The 21334-nt window shown below is 35.0% G+C and overlaps 3 protein-coding genes across 6 annotated transcripts in view; 2 read left to right on the forward strand and 1 right to left on the reverse strand.

Annotated features, from left to right (window-relative positions):
- The window catches only part of fz2 (frizzled 2), a 92096-nt gene extending 77843 nt beyond the window's left edge, over positions 1 to 14253 (reverse strand). Inside the window, exons 1-3 of one of the 2 annotated variants that reach the window (XM_012374410.2) lie at positions 14144 to 14253; positions 13925 to 14037; positions 12947 to 13080 (exon numbers count right to left, since the gene is read on the reverse strand). The gene's annotated coding sequence lies outside the window, so the exon portion shown is untranslated. Of the gene's footprint in view, positions 1 to 12946; positions 13081 to 13607; positions 13776 to 13924; positions 14038 to 14143 lie in introns of those variants that run through there. The other variant, XM_012374408.2, reaches the window with a different exon arrangement.
- On the forward strand, positions 5489 to 21194 carry LOC105676479 (BTB/POZ domain-containing protein 9). Of its 3 annotated transcripts, XM_012374411.2 has the most exons (11): positions 5489 to 5609; positions 5683 to 5820; positions 8012 to 8219; positions 11852 to 11972; positions 12620 to 12785; positions 18383 to 18576; positions 18796 to 19013; positions 19081 to 19266; positions 19561 to 19639; positions 19705 to 19883; positions 19970 to 21194. In XM_012374411.2, exons 3-11 carry the CDS (start codon positions 8023 to 8025, stop codon positions 20169 to 20171), a joined length of 1542 nt encoding a protein of 513 aa, XP_012229834.1. In that variant the 5' UTR covers positions 5489 to 5609; positions 5683 to 5820; positions 8012 to 8022; the 3' UTR covers positions 20172 to 21194. The 3 variants fall into 3 exon arrangements, with proteins under 3 accessions (XP_012229834.1, XP_067207429.1, XP_012229835.2); XM_067351328.1 differs by lacking the exons at positions 5489 to 5609; positions 5683 to 5820 and having other exon boundaries at positions 6798 to 8219; XM_012374412.2 differs by lacking the exons at positions 5489 to 5609; positions 5683 to 5820 and having other exon boundaries at positions 6808 to 8219; positions 18796 to 18965; positions 19970 to 21192.
- Positions 17110 to 17646, forward strand: SmE (Small ribonucleoprotein particle protein SmE). The gene has a single exon (XM_012374414.2). The coding sequence runs from the start codon at positions 17231 to 17233 to the stop codon at positions 17513 to 17515; it is 285 nt and encodes a 94-aa protein (XP_012229837.1). The 5' UTR covers positions 17110 to 17230; the 3' UTR covers positions 17516 to 17646.
- Positions 21195 to 21334: the final 140 nt, after the last annotated feature.

Genomic DNA, 21334 nt, shown 5'->3' on the forward strand with positions numbered 1-21334 from the left:
CAATAATTCCGGAACACCCTTGCGTAAAAATAAAGTGCGTCACGGAATTCAATAAGATAAATTCGCTTTAGCAACAGGTAAAAAATGCTGTTATAAAAGATCCTTCACCGTGGATGAGCATAATCCGTTTTGCGGCGAGCTCTCGCCAAAAGTCTTGTCGAGATCCCGCAGCCGTCGCCGCGATGAACTAACCGTGAATATCCGGGGCTCGCATCTGCGCGACGCATCCGACGTGTCGCGGCTCGCGTTATTCCAATCTCCAGCTCCCGTCGAAACCTCTTTTCGCTGGAGTACGCTACGTCAGCCGTGAGAGTGACAGCGGCAGCCGCCGGGAATCGTGAACGGGAAAGAAAAAAGCTTAGCCTCGTCGGCGCGGTCCCCATTGTCGGGAAGCGTCGGTTCTCGCGTCTCCCCCGACGCGCGCGGGTCCCTCGCTCTCCATTGACAATTCGAACAGAGGCGAAGTGTCGACGGAGGGCCGTGCCGATTCGAATCTCGTACTCGAACGCGGACTCCATTCACGCCGGCATAATGGCCGGTGGTGGAAAGGCGCGTAGGGGCGCGGGGAACGGGAAATAGATAGAACCCCGGCGTCAAACGCGTTGTGAGAGAGAGGCGGATTCGCGTGTGAGCGCCTGTGTCCTGTGGGATAGAACGCTCTACTCACCGCGAGCTCTATGAGAGCCGAGAGCACTGACGCGCTCTAACACCGACTCTGAAGCGCGGGGGTGCCGGCGACGCCCGTCGCGTTGACGCGTAAGCGGAAATGTACGTCGATATTCCTCCTCCATCCTCCTCCCTCACCCACCGAACTCTCCATTAGCGGCCACAATAGCGCGACGCCGAATATTATATGCGCGGAACGCCTCGTCCGTTTTCGAGATACACTCGGCTGTCGAGCCGGCGGCGACCGCGTTTATTTTGCATACCGGACCATTGTTCGTACGTCACGGACGATCCTCTCTCGTGTCGCGTAACACGCGTAATTTTCGCGCATGCATGCAAAATTTAGTCGATTGCATTGCCATATCGTTCAGCATCTCGCTGCGAAACCGATAGAGAGATGTGTAACGTATCTTTCCTAAAACTATTGTCATCCCACTTTATTTTTGTATCAAACTAATCCTCATGTACAATTTTTAGTTTTAATTTATAATTTTATTTTTTGTTAAATTGCTCGGAGCACACCGTATTTTTTCGCCATACACATATTGTATTTTTATGTTCACTCTGCGCATGGTTTGGGCACTTGAGAGTCATAAATGGGCGATACATCATTCGCAGAGCGTGCGAGGAATAAAACTGCTTTTCCGTTTTATTAATCATATAAAGTTTGCAATGTACGCATACGTGTACCACTTCAGTTCGCCGAAGAATCGAGCCTCTCATATCTAGCGAGGGGTAAGTCGCCCGGGCCAGGCGGGTCGCGCAAATGACACAAAGTGGACGTTCTTGAAAAGATAATGGCGCGGGCCATGCGTGAATGTAAGTGAAGTCGCTGGAAAGCGTGTCGAGCATTGTCCGGCGTATTACGCATTCCCTGTGTCGCGTCTTTAGAGAAAAGCCCAGCGTGCACGTTTGTAAGGCAGGTGTGTACACGGCGGAAGGCTATCGTTGCGTCGTCCGCTTCTCTTACTTGATACGAGTTTTGTGTTTACATCGTAAAATAACTCGCGAGGAGAGGTGGAAAAACAGAGTGGACGGACACTGCGTTACCGGGCGTAAGATAAATAGAACGCACGGACGAACAACCTCCAAATTAATTTCGAAATTCGCGTATCATTGGCGTGACAGCCGCCGGACGCTCTCTATATGTCCGCATAACGCAAAAAGTCACCTTACGAACATATAATTTCATTGCTAATTGCTTGTTTTGAGTAACAATACTCTGATAATTCTAAATGTGTTTTAAATTATAGATGCAAGTTACACCAACAACGTAAAATGGATTTTCACAGAGTTGAGCGAAACAAAAGAGTTTAAAAAGCCGCTAATAAAACGTCTAAAATATTACGTAAAATAATGTTCAAATAATAATCAAACTTTCTCACAATTTTTAGGCGTATTATGCAATGAGAAAAGTAATGAACACGTCGAAAAGAAAATTATGCAGACAAGAAAGGCTTCTGGGTAGAATAATTTTTGGCCCCAGCTTCATGAAAGCTCTTTCAATTATTTTTACAAGTGCCATCAGTCGCCTATGTTTATGTCAATACTTTGTCCACGCCCTGTACAATACACAGATAGAAGCAAAAGATTAACCGTGATTTACGCTAACCGCTGTTGGTGCACCTGTCGTTACGCAGATGTATTGAACTTTTGCGTTCAGCCTTTCTGGAATTCTCGCAGTTGTTATGGCGAACGAGCTGAAAACGAGTTGTTCGGGACTATAGAAAATTATCCGAGGTTCGTGACGCTGGTTATCGAGGCAGCCTCTTGGTAATAACGGTCTCGCTTGGTATTAGTGAAGTCGCAAAAGACATTGGCGCTTTATTCTTCGGTTGTGCACGCTCCACGGGTTCGCAGGACTTCCGGGACAAAACCGGAGGGTGGATAGCATTCGCATGCGCGCGCGCGCGAGAACGGTGGAGAGGCAAGTAGTTTGCGAAAGAAGCTTTTTTTGTTAGAGTCAATTTGCACGAAGAGGCGACGGCGGAGGTCGAAGGGCGACTCGTCGCCACTTTCTTCGGATGTTCTATCGCCTTGTTTTTTTTCTTCTTTCACATTAAAACCCGCCGCGTCGGTTGCTCATTCTCACACAAAACTCCAAATACCGACTTTGTTTCCAGAAATAAAATCGCAAGAACTGCGAGTGATTATGATAATCGAGTACCTATTTATTTTGTTCTACGGTAATTAATTGTTCGCCAAAAATATTTATAATTCCTTAAATTTATTTATAATTCCTTAATTTTATCTTTAATTATTAGTAATTACTTGATATCAAAAGATTAAAGGTTCTCTTCTCTTAATGGATTAAACTTAAGAATATATAATAATAGATGTAAATAAGTGTAGAATGTAAATTAGGTTTCGTTAATTTTAAGTTAATTGTAATGAAGTCTATTCTGATAAAAAATTTTGTTCGAGGTTTCATTATTAAGGCGGTTGATGTTGAAAATTAATCAAGTCGCAGCGGGACATTATTATCTCGTTTCATTATTTAATATTCGACAAATGTTGGTATTTCATTATGATTTATTGACTCATGTAGTTTATATTAGTCTTTAAATCGAACACTATTGAAATTCCCGCGAGTGTAACTCATCCTGGTCATCGATGTCGCCGACAAGCAAAACGAAATTTGGTGGCGTAATTTCGAAGAATGGCCGCGCGCCATGGTATTTGCGCTGGTCGACTGTGAAATTTCAATTACACGTGTACCCGGTCTGATTCGATTATCGAAGCCGGCTTGATTACCGATTCGATTGTTACGTCGAATGCGCTGAGGAATTCGTTTCTATTTGCACTAGCGTGCAAGCGGCACGGAATCTATTATGCAAAACGATTCTCCACGTTTACTAGGCCTCTTCCTTTCCATCGCAATGATCCGTCCTGGGAATATCCTGTACGAGAAATTTTTTTTTCGTCTTTTTCTTTTGCCTTGCCTACATCGTTCCTCGCGATTTCCGCCACGGTAATCGCCCTCGTGTAACTTTGTTAACAATTGAGAGAACGAGTTTGCAGGGATGCAAACTACCATTGACTCTTGCTTCCTACCCCTTGAGAATCATTAAGGTTCTTCTGATAATTATGTATTAATCCTAACTTTATTGCAACGACAAAAAAAAAAAACTTGACTCGTTACAACTCAACATTGCAACTCCGATAACGTAATGAACTCTCGAACTTTATTGATGCGAATTTTACCAATAGAATATTCTTTGCAACAAATTATTAGCGCAATACTTGAATTAATACTGTTTTAAATTAAGTTAATCATTAGTGACTATATTATATTACAATATATAAACGGATTACATTTTTTCGTGATGCAATGATATCGATAAATTAATAACATAAAAAAAATCTACAAAAAATTAAATTTTAAGTTAAAAAATGAAAATAAAAATATGAGAATACTGCATCAATGTCTATACGTCATCGATGTCAGTTTTAACAGATTTTTTGCATTGTAAATCGTTCAATAAATAGTAGAATTAATAATTATTAAACAATCAATATTTATTGCATGATCCATACAATTGTATGATCATTGATCAATGCTAGACATCTATCGAAGATCGTGAAAATTTTAAGTCTGCTTTACCGTCTACTGATAGTTTCTCCCAACCTGATAAGACCGGTTCTATATAGTTTTCGATGTACCTTGAGCGCTTTCCGTTTATTGTACGAATATACCTACTGCGTCTACCTCCGGAGTCGTAGAAGGCAGCAACTCAATACGTGAAAAAACCAGGAAAAAACTAAATAAGTAACTGACGTGTTTCGAAAACCTGGTAAAACCAGATTCCAAGCTAATTATCTTTCAATCATGTTGAATAAAAAGGATACACTATCATGTGTCGCACAGGTGCTTCATACTTGTAAAATATGATACTCTAATATGTAAATGTGTTATAATATTTTAAAAAAGTATGTATATATATTTTTTTAACATTTCTTTTCGTGCAATTAAAAATACACTTTTAATAATTATTTTCGTACACTTTTATAAACAGCAAACAATATAATGCAAGTAAAGTTAATTATTTATAACATATTTTTAAAATAATACTAAAATAAAAAAAATAAATAAAAGAAAGAGAATACATGAAATTTAGATAGTTATTTGCTTTAAATAATTAAAGAGAAAAACTCAATTATTAACTCGTTGTTGAACGAGTAAAAATCCCGAGAATACGATGATGTAACATCGACGTAACAATACTCGTTTTTACAGTTTCTACCAATTGGTTCTCAATCAGTTAAAGGTTGAACGCCCGCGGTGCTAAAAGTAAGTCAAGAGAATTTTTCTCGTTCAAGGAATAAACCGAGAAGAAACCACATTGTGCAGAATTTGTTATTTCACCGCAAAACCACAAAATATGCAAACTAGATTCCGAATTTTCGTTAGCTCGGAATAACTGTATTATTTATCGCGCATCTTTAAACTTGAAGAAATGCAAAATTTCTCTCAAAAAGATACAAAATGTGGTTGCAAATCGATTGTTGATAAGATCTTGTTAAAATCAAATTAAACGTACAGCAAACTATTATTATTTCTACTCTTGACATAAAAAAATCCAACTTCTAATCAATCTATTAAATAAATTAGAGCTATTAAATTTAAGAGCGCGAAAAGTGAAGCACGAAGAGACGGAATGTGGCATCGCTTTTCGACCGTGTGATCCGCGAACGATCTGGCAACAACGGGGCCCAAGGAACAGCAATCTTGCGGGAGCCGGTGAGACGGAGGTACGATCAACACGAGCGGAAAAAGGAGCCGCATAGGTATCAACTGCGGTGCGACTGAGTAAACGAAGATGGAAGGCGGGAGAAGAGAGAAAGGAAGGGCAACAGAGGGACTCCTGAGAGCGCCGAGAAGCGGCATAGTCGAGCGCGAGGGCCTGGTCCAGCGCTGATGAAACAAGTTTTGTGTTCAAGAAGTGCATAATTTTTCAAAGATTTTCTTTCTCGTCACGTTTTTCTCCGTATTAACGCACGAAACATTTTCTACAGGCAGTCGGAAGTTGAAAATGCCTCAAAACTATGTGTTGTAGCGGTCAAGAGAAGAGATGATGCAAAGTTTATATGCGATTATTATTTCCGTCTATGTGATCTGCTTTTAACGAGCGTCTGATTTGGTTGAGCGCTAAGGTAAGCATCGTCTGATCGATCTACTAATCGTTTGCTCACAGCGTCAAGTGACTAATATAAAAAGAAAACAAAATCATGTTTCTATTAATAACATTTGCTGGCAATCACATGTCATAACATAATACAATCATAATATGACAGATATAATTGTCAACTCGAGATTTATTTATATTTATCTGCGCGTCAACAAAAGACACTTGTCAGATATATAACATATTCTGAACATGCAAATTTAAAATAAATAATAGAAATATTTTTAAACGTTTTTAGTACCAATAATATCTATATAGAACACACAGTCGCGAGTTCAGTGGTTGTGACAGTTGTTACGGTTATTGAATTTTTATAAAATAATATCTAATATATATAATATTAAACATAAATAATTTTACACAATTTTTTTGATTCGTAAAACTGATATGTTGAGATCAATATTGATACGTGATGTTTTATGATAAAGTTTTGAAAATCCGTTATTTTAATATTATCTGTTATTGACATATTATTATCAAGTGTATTTTTTTATATACTCGTATTTGTTGAAATATATAGAATATATAGAATATCTGCTTCACCGATTAAAGTTTCTAGCCACGACAATCAATCTAATGCAAGCAAAGAAGAAAAAATCAATCTGATGAAAACAAGATAGAAAGAAATAAACCTGACGAAAACAAGATAGAAAAAAATTAACTTGAGAAAGAAGGCAAATTACTATTATCGTAGACTTTTTCAAATTAATTGATTAAACATAAATTATTTTAAAATCTGATTTAATCAATACAAGTAATGCTCAATGTGGCATAGTTTATAATAATATAATAGACACCAATATCAACTTGTTATAAAATTTATCAAATGTAAAAAAAATTGCGTATGCATTTTATTTCAGAATTATTTGATATGTAATATGTTTGATAACACAATAAATATATGATTGTAATAAACAATAAATTGTACCAATTAGTAATAATTTATAAGTACAAATAAAAGAAAATACTCGAGCATTACTACGTTTCCAAATTTACTTTATTATCGTACGAATGTAAATATAATAACATAATCTCAAATAAGCTCACTACGATGTTTGACATATTTTTACAATTGAAATTTATCAGCGAATCAAGAAATACCGACAAGAAACGCATAATCATTCAACATAAGAGTGTCCACAACAAACTATGATAATAATTAATGTCACACCTATATTTGCCACGAACTCCTCATCTATACGAAGGCGATCTAAACGCTAATTAATTCTTTATGGAATCATTAGAGAGCATCATGTCAGAGCATCCCTGACAATGACATTTTGAATCACATTACTCGGAATACGAATACGACACGGCGTGAACGAGGGAAGGCGGGAAGGTTTGCCAGGAGGGTAAATGACTGCTGCTGATTGCGAGCTCTCGTGTCGCAGTACAATCGGCGACCGATGCGTTCGAAAACTACAAAACCCGAACTAATTAAAAGGGAATCAGAAGGCCCGGTCGCCATTGGCGTCGCCGCATCCGCGGTAACACAAAATCCCTCTTGGCCGCGCGCAGCAAACGACCGAACAAACCAACGAATGCACGTGCGCGCGCGCGTGCAAATCAAATATTAATAGCGCAATTAGCGCCGATTGTACCTTAATCGGTTTTGTCGCTTTTTCCCAACGCCCACGAATTTCCGCGCCGTGACGTGACGCGACGCGACCGATTCACAAAAACCTCGACCGGACGCGCTATCCGGGCGCTGTCATCTTTTTACCGCTCGCGCAGTCCTATTAATTTCGGATTATCGTAAATTGCTGGCGTTGTTCTCCGTTACGAAATTTTCCCGACGACGAGGCCGCGATAAGAAATAAATGATAAATGAATGCTCCCTTTAGAGCAAATACCTCCTTCAATTACGTGATTCAATTACCTTTTTAACAACGGGATCGATTTAAGATGCGGATTAATTATAAATATAGTTAGTCTTCTATCATATTTTTATAGAAAATTAACATATTTTTCAAGAAAACAAATATAATTAAATTTTTATTAAGCTCTATAATCTACGATTATAATCTAAAATAGAATCTGCGAATACGCATAATGCCGATATTTATGGCGCGACAAGTTTGCCCTCTCAGAAATTTGTTTTGTTAATTACTCAAGTCGATATTACTAAATTCACTTTTGATTAACGATGGTCTGTGCAGATAGGGGAACGATGGGAACTAGAGCTGTTGCCGTTGCGGCGGCGGCAGGTGCTGCCGGGATGTCTGGTGAGGCTGGATTGGCTGGTGTACCAAGACTACTAGAAGATCTGGCGCGACTCTCCGAGGATAAGGACTCAGCTGATATCGTGTTTCTCTTGGGGAGGGACGAGACCCCGGTTTATGCCCACAGAATAATACTTCAAGCAAGGTCTGTCTTAACGAGCCATTATTTACCAAAAACATTAATTCTACTTGTTAGACCGAGAAGAAAACAGAAAAATATCTCACGATAGGAGATTACATGGCAAAAGTAATATTCTATAATATAGATTTGCTAATGTGTCGCGATAATATTTATTTAAAAAATTTTAAATAGTGTTTTAAAAAATATAACAACGTAATTACGATAATTACAAGGTTGGAAAATAAATTTCCGATAATTTATTTGTCAATTTTTCCGAGAAATGAGATAATTTCTATCGAGCACAGTCACTTCTGATATTTTCTAATACCGTCAAAAATTTTCTTCGCTAAATGAATAAATGTGATACCCTCCGGGTACATACAAGATTAATTGCCAATACTAATTTTTATTACGACATCCATCGCTATTATATTGATTAAAGTGCTACAAGCAAGATTTCCTCGGAGAGCTTAAACGCCGTAAATTAATCGTCATGGGAGAATATCGCGATCAATATCACAATTTTAAAGCGCATGAGCCTCTTAGCACGAAGAAATTATTTCTACTGTAAATGTCAGCTGCAGAGTTTGAAATAATTTATTATCGCATAAGAAATTAAAATTATTGTGTACAGGGAAATTTTTTCCAACAGATCTTGTAAAACCTGTAAGAATCATTAGCAACCACTAATTAAGAATATTAATATAAGCTGGAGAGCTACTTTGCTTCCTTCGAAAAATACGGCAAATGTTTCTCTTTCATGCAAAAAAAAAAAAAGAAAAAAAAACTGCAAATAAAACGAATAAAATCTATCGTTCGCAACGCGTAGGGAATATTAATGGAAAAACGGAAAGACGCGACTATCGAAAGAAGCAGCGACTTATTGTGCTTCCGCGAACGGCGCGGGGCCAAGCGATGAATTTTAATTAAAGGCCTGTTACGGCTTATGAAGATGGTTACGGCGGAACGAATCGATCGGTTGTTCTAATTAGTTAGACAACGAGAGTACTCTTTCTTGAATCGCTTTTATTCTTCAACTCTTTCATTTTTTTTCTTTCACCCGGATTCATAAGGAAGTCCTCAGTTGATATTTAGGAGAAGAGCGAGTTTGAAGGGTTGGCACATCATGAGACAAGACGGCGCTAATTGTAAAGTCAATTATGATATTTCTCGAATCTCTTTAATATCGGGTGCAGAAAGTAACGGCGAGACCTTTGTCATCGCGCCGTCATCTCCACCCTCTGCGACTACTCTCTTCCTCTCCATCTCTGTCTCTCTCGGTTCGTGCACCCGCCAACGCGAACCTCGGAAAATTAAGTTACGCGTGTTCGTGACAGATGTCCGCGGTCGAAACGAATGGACAATGCGTGCTGCGCGCGCTCGAACTCTTTACGACACTCTCTCGCATGAAAATCGTGATAAAGAGATGCATACTCGAGAATTCGCCCGTTCGCGACGAGTGCCGGTTGAAAAGGCGGAAATAAAATTTTCTAAAAGCATGCGTATTAACGATCCCCTTTCCAGTAAATCTCGCGTAATCTCTATTTCAATTCAGCTCCGGCGAGGAAGGATAAAGCACGAATGTAAATGGGGCTGAAAAATCGGATGACAGTCGCAGATACGGTCAAAAAACAGAATGATTGAAATATTATTCCAATAATTAAACAAGATTTCATACAAAAAGCTGCAATACGTTATGATTGTCAAAGAGATTATATGTGTTTATTTGAGCGAGGAGTTTGTAAAAATAATCTTGTGATAATTATAGTAATTTTGATTGCGATTGCCTACGCGAAACGATAAATATCGTTTTACGCAATGCATCCCTTGTGTAGTGTATGAAAACACATATATTACAAAAATTTATAATCCATTTATACGAGTCAATTGTGAAAATTAGTGATTGATAATTCATGTGCAAAGTAGCAAAACAATTTTTCGCCGGCACAGATAATCTTGACACATAATATTTCCTGATAAAACAACAGTTTGTGAAATACGAGTTTATTCAAACATAAATATCGTTTGACCCTTCCCTGATTTTGTACGCATCGCCAATGCTCTCGAGTTTCGCGTCGAGAGTTGGAAAATTTTGCCGTGTCAAAAACGCTTAACGTGAGACCGAAGTCGCGCCTGGTTGTACTTTTCTACCTCCGACTTCCTCGCGCGACCTAGGTGCTTCGTATATTTTGCGTGTTTCTCTAACGTCAGTTCACAACTTAAAACTTCAAAGGCTGCTCCGCCTGCATACCTTTTGACACAATTTTTTTGATTTCACGAAAAACGCCGATGTACTTTACGATCACACGGCACTTTGCACAATTCTGATGTCTTAACCTCTTTTCTAACCTCTCTCTAACTATCAAACATGATTGTGGGTTACACATTGTGAAAAAGGAAATCATTATGTATTAAATCTCTTTAGTAAAGATGTTTGTGGCGATGTTTACTCGCATAGGATAACAGACGAGAAAAATACAAGGGCTACATTAACAGATTTAACTTCTGACTGTCGTAATTGAAAGTACGAATTATTACGAGTTTCTTTTTCTTCCTGGAGAGCTGTCTGGCAAAACTAATTAACGTTGCTAAGACTACGCAGAATAAAAACAAAGCCTGTCTGAGTCGATTGAAAAACGAATCAATTTACACTCTGTCTGTCGATCGGTCCTTGTAGTTTCGCTTCTTTCGTTTTATCTCATTGTTGGAAAACACTTCATGTCGTAAATTCAATTTCGATTCAATATATCGCGGGAGTCAATAGTATACCATTAAGATGTCGAACTGTATTTTTTTAGACACAACGTTTATTCGATTTCCCATTTAATTATACATCAGTTCCCATTTGGCTTATTCTATGCGACATTATGCTTTTTGCTGTAGCATAATGAAATATGTAAAACGTTTCGCTTTGCATTGTGCCGGAATTTTATACAAAGTTAATGTCAATATTTAAAATTGAATTTACTGCGCGCACACTCGAAAGTGATAATAAAATAAAAACTTGATATTTGTCAGCACGATGTACGTATTATTCATATTTAGATAAAAACTATTTTGATTTTAAATAATAATAAATATAGCTTTTACACAAGTCCAAAGTTTTATTAATAATTATATTATGTAAATATATTAATCGATTAAAATAAAAGAATGCAAAGTAAATGATCTCACGTTCCTAAAATAAATTGTCAAATTTTGATAGCATTCTATCAAAGTGAGCACGATATACTGTTTATTGTTGGTTTATTACACGCGTATAATTTCGCGCTCATTACTCCGATGGCATATTTCGTATGATTAAAAGAATGTAAATTAGCAATTAATGAGTCATACAGCAGAGAATTTTCCCTACATTTCTGCATTCTCGTAACGCGAAAGGAAGCACGGCATGACAGTACTTCTAAAAGAGTTGTTAATAATTTCTAAAGAGGCATTTCTGCAACCGCAACTGTTTCGTATATCTCTGCAACTTTGCTAGAAAGTTAATTAAGTTCTTCCGTCACGAGAAACACTACACTACAGAGAATAGTATACAGGGCGATAGCGGAGAAATGTTTGTTTATTTTGAGGAAGCGCGTTAAAATTATGGATTGCACGAAACTTAATGCGATATGGGGCTATAGATCTATTTGTTTTAAAAAATCGTTTCACAGATGCAAGAATTTCACGGCTGCCAAAAGAATCGGCACACCCACTAATCCGACGCCGGTGCGAATGCCGCACGCACATCCGGAAACATTTCGTCAATTTATTCGCTATATTTACACCGGCATGGTGAGTACCAATTGTATAAAATTTTACACTTTTTTCTACATACGATCAACAAAATTAAACATGTTATTTTGTGACATTACTCGACGTTCTCTTTAATGCAATGTTTCTAACTTCGTTTCTTTGACTAAAAAATCATTTGTGAATAGCAAAAATTGATATAAAATTCATATATAAAATAAATATATTATTTTAAATATATAATATAATTGTAATTATAAGTTAAAATGTATTTGCTTTATTTATAAAAAGATTTCATGGAATATTTAAAAGAATATTGCATTTTTAAGATATTCATTGATTAATCAAAAATGTTTTTTATAGAATTGTTATTCATTAATCAAAACATTTTGTAATATTATTGCACATTCTTATATTTATGTAAAAAAAATAATATAATTTTGAAAGTAATATTTTTATAGATTTCAAGTAACAATTATTTATGATAAAACTTTATCTTTTTCAAAACCAATATTCATCAAAAATCAATATTACATTTTAATTATCATGCAATAGTGTAAAATATTTATATTTTTAAATTTGTGTATATTAAATGATGAAACACTGCATACATATAAAATTTTAAATCAATTATCTTGCGCGTAATTAAAATAAATAATTATAGATTTTTTTAATTTTTGTGATTGCAGATAATATTACAAGATAGCGGAATTTTCGAAATGTTAGGATTAGCGCAAGAACTTGGAATCGAGGAACTTTGGAGAAGTTGCGAGGACCACGTGTCTTCCACTTTAAGTCCCGCAAATGCGTGTGCACTCTTAAGCGCCGCTTTGGAAGCTCAGGAACGAGTTCCAGGTATTTATTACATTTAAAGTTCTATATTGCCAGTTTCTTGCAATTTATACATTGCACATAATAAAATAATTTCCATATCGCAAGTTAAACAATTTAAAAGTTTTTGATTGCCCAAATACGTATCACAATGTATATAGAAAATATATAATCTGTTTACTTACGGTAACAAACCAATGATGCTGATGCTCCTTTAGCAACTGCATGTTTCACTATTGCCACGTTTTAGTACACACGGAAGCAAAGATAACCTCAAAAATACATGATGCGTATTCATCTTCCGTATGCATATTTCTTCCTATATAAATACACAAAATATGAAATAAATTTAACAAAAACATAAACATTAAATTAATTATAATAACCATGAAATATTATATCCAGACAAATCAAATGTTAGCAATGTTAGCAGACTGACAGTAAATTTGATCAAGTTTACGCGGTCAATCTGCCAATATTATTAATATTTTATTTACTGAAACATACGAAGTTGCTTTTGATCGATCCCGTACATACACATCGCCGATCCTAATCATAATAATGTTATAGCAATTGTATAGAATATATAACACGTTACGAAAAACATTGAACAAAAAACATACGCGATAATTGTTCACGCTCAGGATTTTTTTGGATAATACTACTGATTCGCGGCGCGTTCTGAAAATAACTACAATGAAATCTACGAAAGAGTAATATTGCATTTTTTGAAATGTTGGTATAACCGAAGCAGCAATATCGAATAATATAAATATATCTTGCATCGGTGCAATGATAGTTTTGGAGTTGTTTGTTCGCCAGAGGTTATGCCAATATGATACTAACCACGATCGATGAAATACAAACGCCTGCGTTAACAGTCATATGTTTCGATAATCGCCCGTCACTTTAATCGCACTCCCGACAAAAATTCGCACTTGTTATGGACTGTTAACGGCTAAAATATGTAATTAATAGGCAGAGTATTCGCGCTTGAGATTCTAAGTCGTTACGGCATAATAAAAACTAATATGGCGGTCGATCATCAAATAGCGCATACACATCAGTTAGACTGTTGATATTTGATACAACGGGTAATACGCAACAGTCGGTTATCGATCAGTTATCATAATTACAAAAATATATAATACTATTTTACTTACGGTAATAAACGAAGAATCCTTTTTTATCAATCGTACATTTCACTGTTGTTACGTTTTTGGGAGCACGGCAGCACGTTACGGATGTTTCGATACACAATTCGCGCCCATTCTTTCTAGATACACAAAATACAAAATATAAATTTAGTACAGATAATAATTACAGTAATCATGATATATAGCATGTTATAACAAATGTTCGACATTGTACAAAAGACATACCTGGTAATTGTTTATGGTCGAGATTCTTTTAAACCATAATAATCGTGGGAAATACGGAGCGATCTGAATACGACTGATCCGTGGTGCGTTCCGAAACTGACTGCGATGAAATCTATGGGAGAATCATATTGACCTTTTTTAAAATGTTTCCACGATTAAAGCAGCCAACTTTACAGTAATATCGTAGAAATCTGAAATGTTTTAGCATCTCAGAAATGATCCAAAAAACGAATTATTGCAAAAATTTAAGCAATTTTAAAATAAAAACATATATATATATATACACCTAGTAACGATCATACGTCTGTTATGTTCTGTTACATTTTGGCGAGAAAATAATGCAGATGCGAAGACGATTTCGATTGACTTCGAGCGTAGAGACATTGCTGATATCGATGACAATAATGACGATACGTATATGATATATAGCACGTTACATACGTACGTCCGACTCTGTACGAGAAACATTCGTGATCGCTTTGTATACCCAGAATTCGTTAGACAGTAATATTCGCGAGAAACACGGAGCGATTTGAATGTGACTCTAACCAGAGAGAAGACTGAGAGTGGATATGCCCGCATTTTACGTGTTCCGTGAGTTAGCGCCTCTATGTGCACAAAACGTGCACATTGAACTACGTAGCCAATGTCCACGAATCCCGTAGGCAATGTCCACGATCTTTTGGGTCTCTTCCGTGCTACGTTCACGACTTTTTGGTTTCGATATGTGCTATATCTACAAAGTGTCGGTAATGCATACTTGTAAAACATGATTATGAATATCAATCAGATTTAAAATATAAATACACACGTATTGTAAATACATGTATTGTAGCACACATTTACTTTTGCATTTACAGTTTATTTAGCAAAAGATCAGTTATTTTCAATAACCTGTAATTTGAAAATGTACATTTAAATTATTTTAATAAATTACTTCTATAATTTTGTGTGCGTGTGCGTGCGCGCGCGCGCGTGCATACAAGTGTGCTATTGTATATCAATTGAAACAAACCGTGTCATAAAACTTGAAACTATATTGGTCGCATCGAATATTTGTTTATTTTTTAAAATATGACTGCCTAAAAATTGCCCTTTTTAAAAATTGTGTATTTACCAATCCTTTATAAATCAGATATTGTCAAAAATTATTTTAAGAATATCTTATTTATAAAAGATTGGTAAATAAAAATATGCAACAAAAATGAATGAAATAATGAGACAACAAAGGACTTTTTGAAATTTTTTAATTTGGAAATATATAATTTACAGTTCAATATAACAGAATCGTAAAAAAAATTTGAAACATTCTGGTTTATAATTACAGAAAAACAGGTCATAACAATTCTTTACACGTTTTCACGTCACAAAATTATTCGCTCACGTTACCGACAAACCGACTAAAACAAATGCAGTCTACAAACTTCGATGGGTATTTGTTTCTGATTGTTGCTTAAGATAGTCAGTATAGAGAAGTTATAAATGGAAATCGATGCTTACTGAATGCTTTTCTACGTTATACTGACTATCTTAAGCAACAATCAGAAACAAATACCCATCGAAGTTTGTAGACTGCATTTGTTTTAGTCGGTTCGTCGGTAACGTGAGCGAATAATTTTGTGACGTGAAAACGTGTAAAGAATTGTTATGACCTGTTTTTCTGTAATTATAAACCACAATGTTTCAAATTTTTTTTACGATTTTGTTATATTGAACTGTAAATTATATATTTCCAAATTAAAAAATTTCAAAAAGTCCTTTGTTGTCTCATTATTTCATTCATTTTTGTTGCATATTTTTATTTACCAATCTTTTATAAATAAGATATTCTTAAAATAATTTTTGACAATATCTGATTTATAAAGAATTGGTAAATACACAATTTTTAAAAAGGGCAATTTTTAGGCAGTCATATTTTAAAAAATAAACAAATATTCGATGCGACCAATATAGTTTCAAGTTTTATGACACGGTTTGTTTCAATTGATATACAATAGCACACTTGTATGCACGCGCGCGCGCGCGCGCACACGCACACAAAATTATAGAAGTAATTTATTAAAATAATTTAAATGTACATTTTCAAATTACAGGTTATTGAAAATAACTGATCTTTTGCTAAATAAACTGTAAATGCAAAAGTAAATGCTACAATACATGTATTTACAATACGTGTGTATTTATATTTCAAATCTGATTGATATACATAATCATGTTTTACAAGTATGCATACCGACACTTTGTAGATATAGCACATATCGAAACCAAAAAGTCGTGGACGTAGCACGGAAGAGACCCAAAAGATCGTGGACATTGTCTACGGGATTTGTGGACATTGGCTACGTAGTTCAATGTGCACGTTTTGTGCACATAGAGGCGCTAACTCACGGAAACACGTGAAATGCGGGCATGTCCACTCTCAGTCTTCTCTCAGTTCTAGCGTTGTCACGGTGCGTTCCGAAAGTGACTGATTCAAGACTTATGAAAGAACGGTATTGCCAACTTTGAAAAGTTGATAAAAATGAAACAACGAACTCCGTAAAAGAAAAGTTAGAAATATTTTAATAAACATAAGAAGTAATTAAAATAGCGAATAACGAGCAATATAAATTGTGCAATTTATTGCAAACAAAATATGTGTATATGCATCTGATAATTTGTGATCACGCAATTGTATTTCTAAAAATGTATGATCGGTAAAAAAAAAAAAGAGGAGAAAAGAAGAACAACTGCAAAGAAACAGAACCAAAGAAACAGTTCAATCCAAATTTCCGAAACATCGTGATGATAAAAAAAATTAACTCAAGACAGTAACTAAATAATGTGTAGAGAAAAAAATTGGAGACGTTTTAATAGATATTAAAAATGATAAAAATAATAAATTTATTTATTTAATGTACAAAATTTTTCTATATTGAATATTTTTTACTACAAGATAAAAAAATAATTAATGCAGACCAGTGCTATTAGGTTGGCATTACTGCTGAAAACATCAAATTGCGTCAGATTCGATAGCGTCCTACACTTGCGGAGCACGTTTTGGAATATTCTTCGTTCTTCGTATAATTTTTGAATACTGATACGAAAATGTCGTACAAAGGGCCACAGAAAGTTCAGAAGGTGATGGTTCAACCCATCAACCTTATATTTCGCTATTTACAAAATCGCTCTCGTGTGCAAGTCTGGCTGTTCGAGAATGTAAACCTGCGGATCGAAGGCCACATTGTCGGTTTCGATGAATATATGAATCTGGTGCTGGACGATGCCGAGGAGTACCATCAAAAAACGAAGAACAGAAAACCACTTGGACGGATCATGCTAAAGGGTGACAATATCACGCTGATTCAAAATACCAATCCTGGGGCGAATTAAGAAGAACATAACATAACCTCAATTCAGCCCAATTTTGGCGGCTGCCGGCTTTGATGGACTGGCGAAGTTTTGTGGACTATACAGAAAAAAAAAAAACACTCAGGGAGTTTCTTGAATGCAAAAATCGATAATTCTTTGAATGTGAAAAAAATGTATCGCGTGATTGATGACTATATTTATAGAAATTTGTACTAATTTTAGTTTTTTAAAACATTTCTGTTGTGCATCAATGGGATGAATGTAACATATGATTTGCAACATAAATTCTGTTAAAAAGACTGTTCAATGATTTGCATTAACATTCATTCAATATCTAATTTAATTTATGATGAGTATTCATTAAAACATGACATGCATTGTGAACACTTTGTAGAAATATAAAGAATGTCAAATCATTTTGTATGTAATATTCAATAAAAGGTATTAAAATATCCATTAATTATAGATTTGATAAAAGGAATAAATATATATACTTTAGAAAAGCTGAAAAACTTATTTATTTATTTATCTTTTGTTATATCATATATGTGTTTTAAATTAGTATTAAATTAGTTATAAATATAATTTATGAACCACATAGATTCAAAACAATTCTGAAAATTATTTCAACAATTATTTAAGGTCTAAAGTAAATCTGCTTCAATGTTCCTATTCTATCATAGGTATGTTTTTTATGTAAACATATTTCATTGAAATTAACCAAAATTTAATTTTTATTTTTTTTATATTTGCTTTTTAAAAACAGATAGTTATTTAAATAGTACTGTATTTTAAGTAAAGAGAATTTCAATATTTAAGAAAACTGTTTTATAGATAAAAATTTTATTATTGATTGTTTTTCTTATTAATATTTCTTTTTAATTCCAGGAGGAAAAGCTGCTTGTTCATCTTTTATTGAGAAATGCTTTGCTTTTATTGGTGAGAATGCTATGGACACAGTAAAGACAACAGCATTTTGCAATTTGCCAAAGGATGCTTTGGTAAAATTGATATCGTCAGACTACCTTAATCTAGAAGAAGAGGATGTATGGCGAGCTGTCCTCAATTGGGCAAAGTATCAGGTATCTGCTTATTTTGGGAGTACTGTTTCATTTCTTGAATATTTTAAATACGTTGAATAGATGCTAAACATTCTTTATTCTGGGATAATGGCACAAAACTCTTGTTTTTACTAATGCACTCAATTCTTATTCTGAAACCTTGAATATTTACTTCTTTTATTTTAAAATTTACAATCAGGAGTTAAGCGAGCGTTTTTTAATTATAAATATGATTTCTAGGCAGGAGTTACGCAGCCTACACAGCACTGGACTGAGGAGGAGCGTGTGAGGGTGTGTCAGCATTTGTCTGGTGTGATAAATCATGTGCGGCTGCTACTTATTGATAGCCAGGTATTTGCAGAGGAAGTAGAGCCAACAGGAGCAGTGCCGATAGAGATGTCATTGGAGAGGTATGAATTTTTCACTCCAGATCGATCGAGCGGCTCGAAATATCTAAGGTATGATCTAACGGGGCGGCATTCACCGTTTGGTGGTATCGCCTTCGATTTCGACGTTTTGCTTTAGGTATAGATATGCGGCCTTACCGAGCAAATACTCAGAAATCTGTTCTGACAAACGACTGCAACCACGAGTGAATTCGTGTCTGTTCTTTCCGGGCTCGCAAATTCTCTCCAGGGACAAAATTGGTTTCCAAAGAATCTTGAATCAGTGGTACGGTGTGCCCAAACAAAGCTGGCGGTTGCTTTATCGGTAGGTTTCCTGATAACACATAGCGAAGAATGTGATAAATAATAAAATTAGCTTTCACAAAATAAATTAATTTTTTTCTTTTGGGTATTCAACAAATTGGTAAAATAAACTTTCTTCTCAGCACTGTACATAATTACAAAATTGTTAAACGATATTTTAAATATTAATTACATAACTTTATTGTACAAAGTATAGAGAAAATGCAGATGCTTACAAAAATATATTTAGGTGTTTAAAATACATTATCGCAAAATTTTAAAATCATAATTATTATTCACAATTCATTGCTTTCAGAGCATCTTCTCATGGCTATTCAGCGGCATCTTTTCATCGGCATTGTGACAATGCTTCTCCAACATTTGTGATATTAATGGTGAGTATACAATTTCTACAAATGATTTGTATCTGCTATAAATAACATACTATATTCTGCCTTAGGGAATGCGTGGCGAAATATGTGGAGGATTTAGCGACGTTTCATGGGGTAAGACACACTCCAAGGTGCAATACGTTTCTTCAGAGAGGAGTTTTCTTTTTACGTTAGCGAATACTAAAGACATACCACCGACGAAGTTCGACATAATAAAGAAATCATTTGCAATCTGTCCCCATCCAGAGTAAGGATTATGATTTTTATAGACAATTATCACACTATACTATGTTATTTATTTTTAAATTGATTTAAAACAATCTATATTTGCAGCATAGGGCCGATTTTTGGTGCCGGAGCTGATTTGCTTATATCGAACAACTGCAATGTGAATAAGGATAGTTACACTAATCTTCCACATTCTTATGATGGAGAACACGCGTCCAGTACACTACTCATGAGCGATTATCATTTTTCAGTAGTCGATTATGAAGTTTTTACTCCAAGTCATCCTGTTCCTAAATCCAATCATTAAGTTAATTGCCACAATATATCTGACAAAAATACGTGATTCTTTTTATATTTATAAATTATTAATATTATTAATATCATATTGATTACACGTTTATTCATTTTCGTTATCAATTATCGTTTGTAATTTATATAAAATTGGACATTAATAAACTATCATAATTTATCGCAAAAGTAATTTTTTTCTGTACATATATATATCAGTGCTACCCAATCTTTTTGTATATGCAAGCTACTTTTTTTTAATAGAGCGACCTCGCGATCTACTCATGTAAGGAAAAAACATAAAATTAGAATAGAATATGATTTTAACGTTTATTAAACATTAATAGAGACAAACCAAGTGTCAAAATATGAACAAATTAATAGGAACAAAATAAATATTAAAATTGGAAACATAAATTTTATAATAAAATGAAACAAAGTAAGAATCAAAATGTGAAGAATTATCTCGACTAGTTGGGCATTCCTATCATTTCAAAGCGATAGCATGACTAGAAGACTGATTACTTATTTTATACCTTTGACAATTACATTTTTTGTACTATAGAATATTTTCTGTAACACAATTTATATTGGATAGATAACTCTTTTTTATATTTACATAATGCTCTTATATACGTTTTAGTAAATAATAAAAATATAAATTTAAGACAATAGAATATATTTTTTTTTATTGTTGAAGTACAGAAAGTGTAACATCGCGCAGTTATAAAGAACAGACTAATAATAGGTCTTGAATCTGTTACTTTCGGAACGCACCGCGAAGACGATAAAGTAACATTCAAATCGCTCCGTGTTCTCGCGAATATTACAGTCTAACGAATTCTGCGTATACAAAGCGATCGCGAATATTTCTTGTACAGTGTCGGACGTACGTTTGTTGTAACGTGCTATGTATCGTATACATATCGTCATTATTGTCATCCGATATCAGCAATGTCTCTACGCTCGAAGTCAATCGAAATCGTCTTCGCATCTGCATTATTTTCTCGCCAAAATGTAACAGAACATAACAGACGTATGATCATTACTAGGTATATATATGTTTTTATTCTAAAATTGCTTAAATTTTTGCAATAATTCGTTTCTTGGATTATTTCTGAGATGCTAAAACATTTCAGATTTCTACGATATTATTGTAAAGTTGGCTGCTTGATCGTGGAA

Source organism: Linepithema humile, chromosome 3, assembly GCF_040581485.1.
Source record: "Linepithema humile isolate Giens D197 chromosome 3, Lhum_UNIL_v1.0, whole genome shotgun sequence".
In the NCBI taxonomy this organism is placed as follows: domain Eukaryota; kingdom Metazoa; phylum Arthropoda; class Insecta; order Hymenoptera; family Formicidae; genus Linepithema; species Linepithema humile.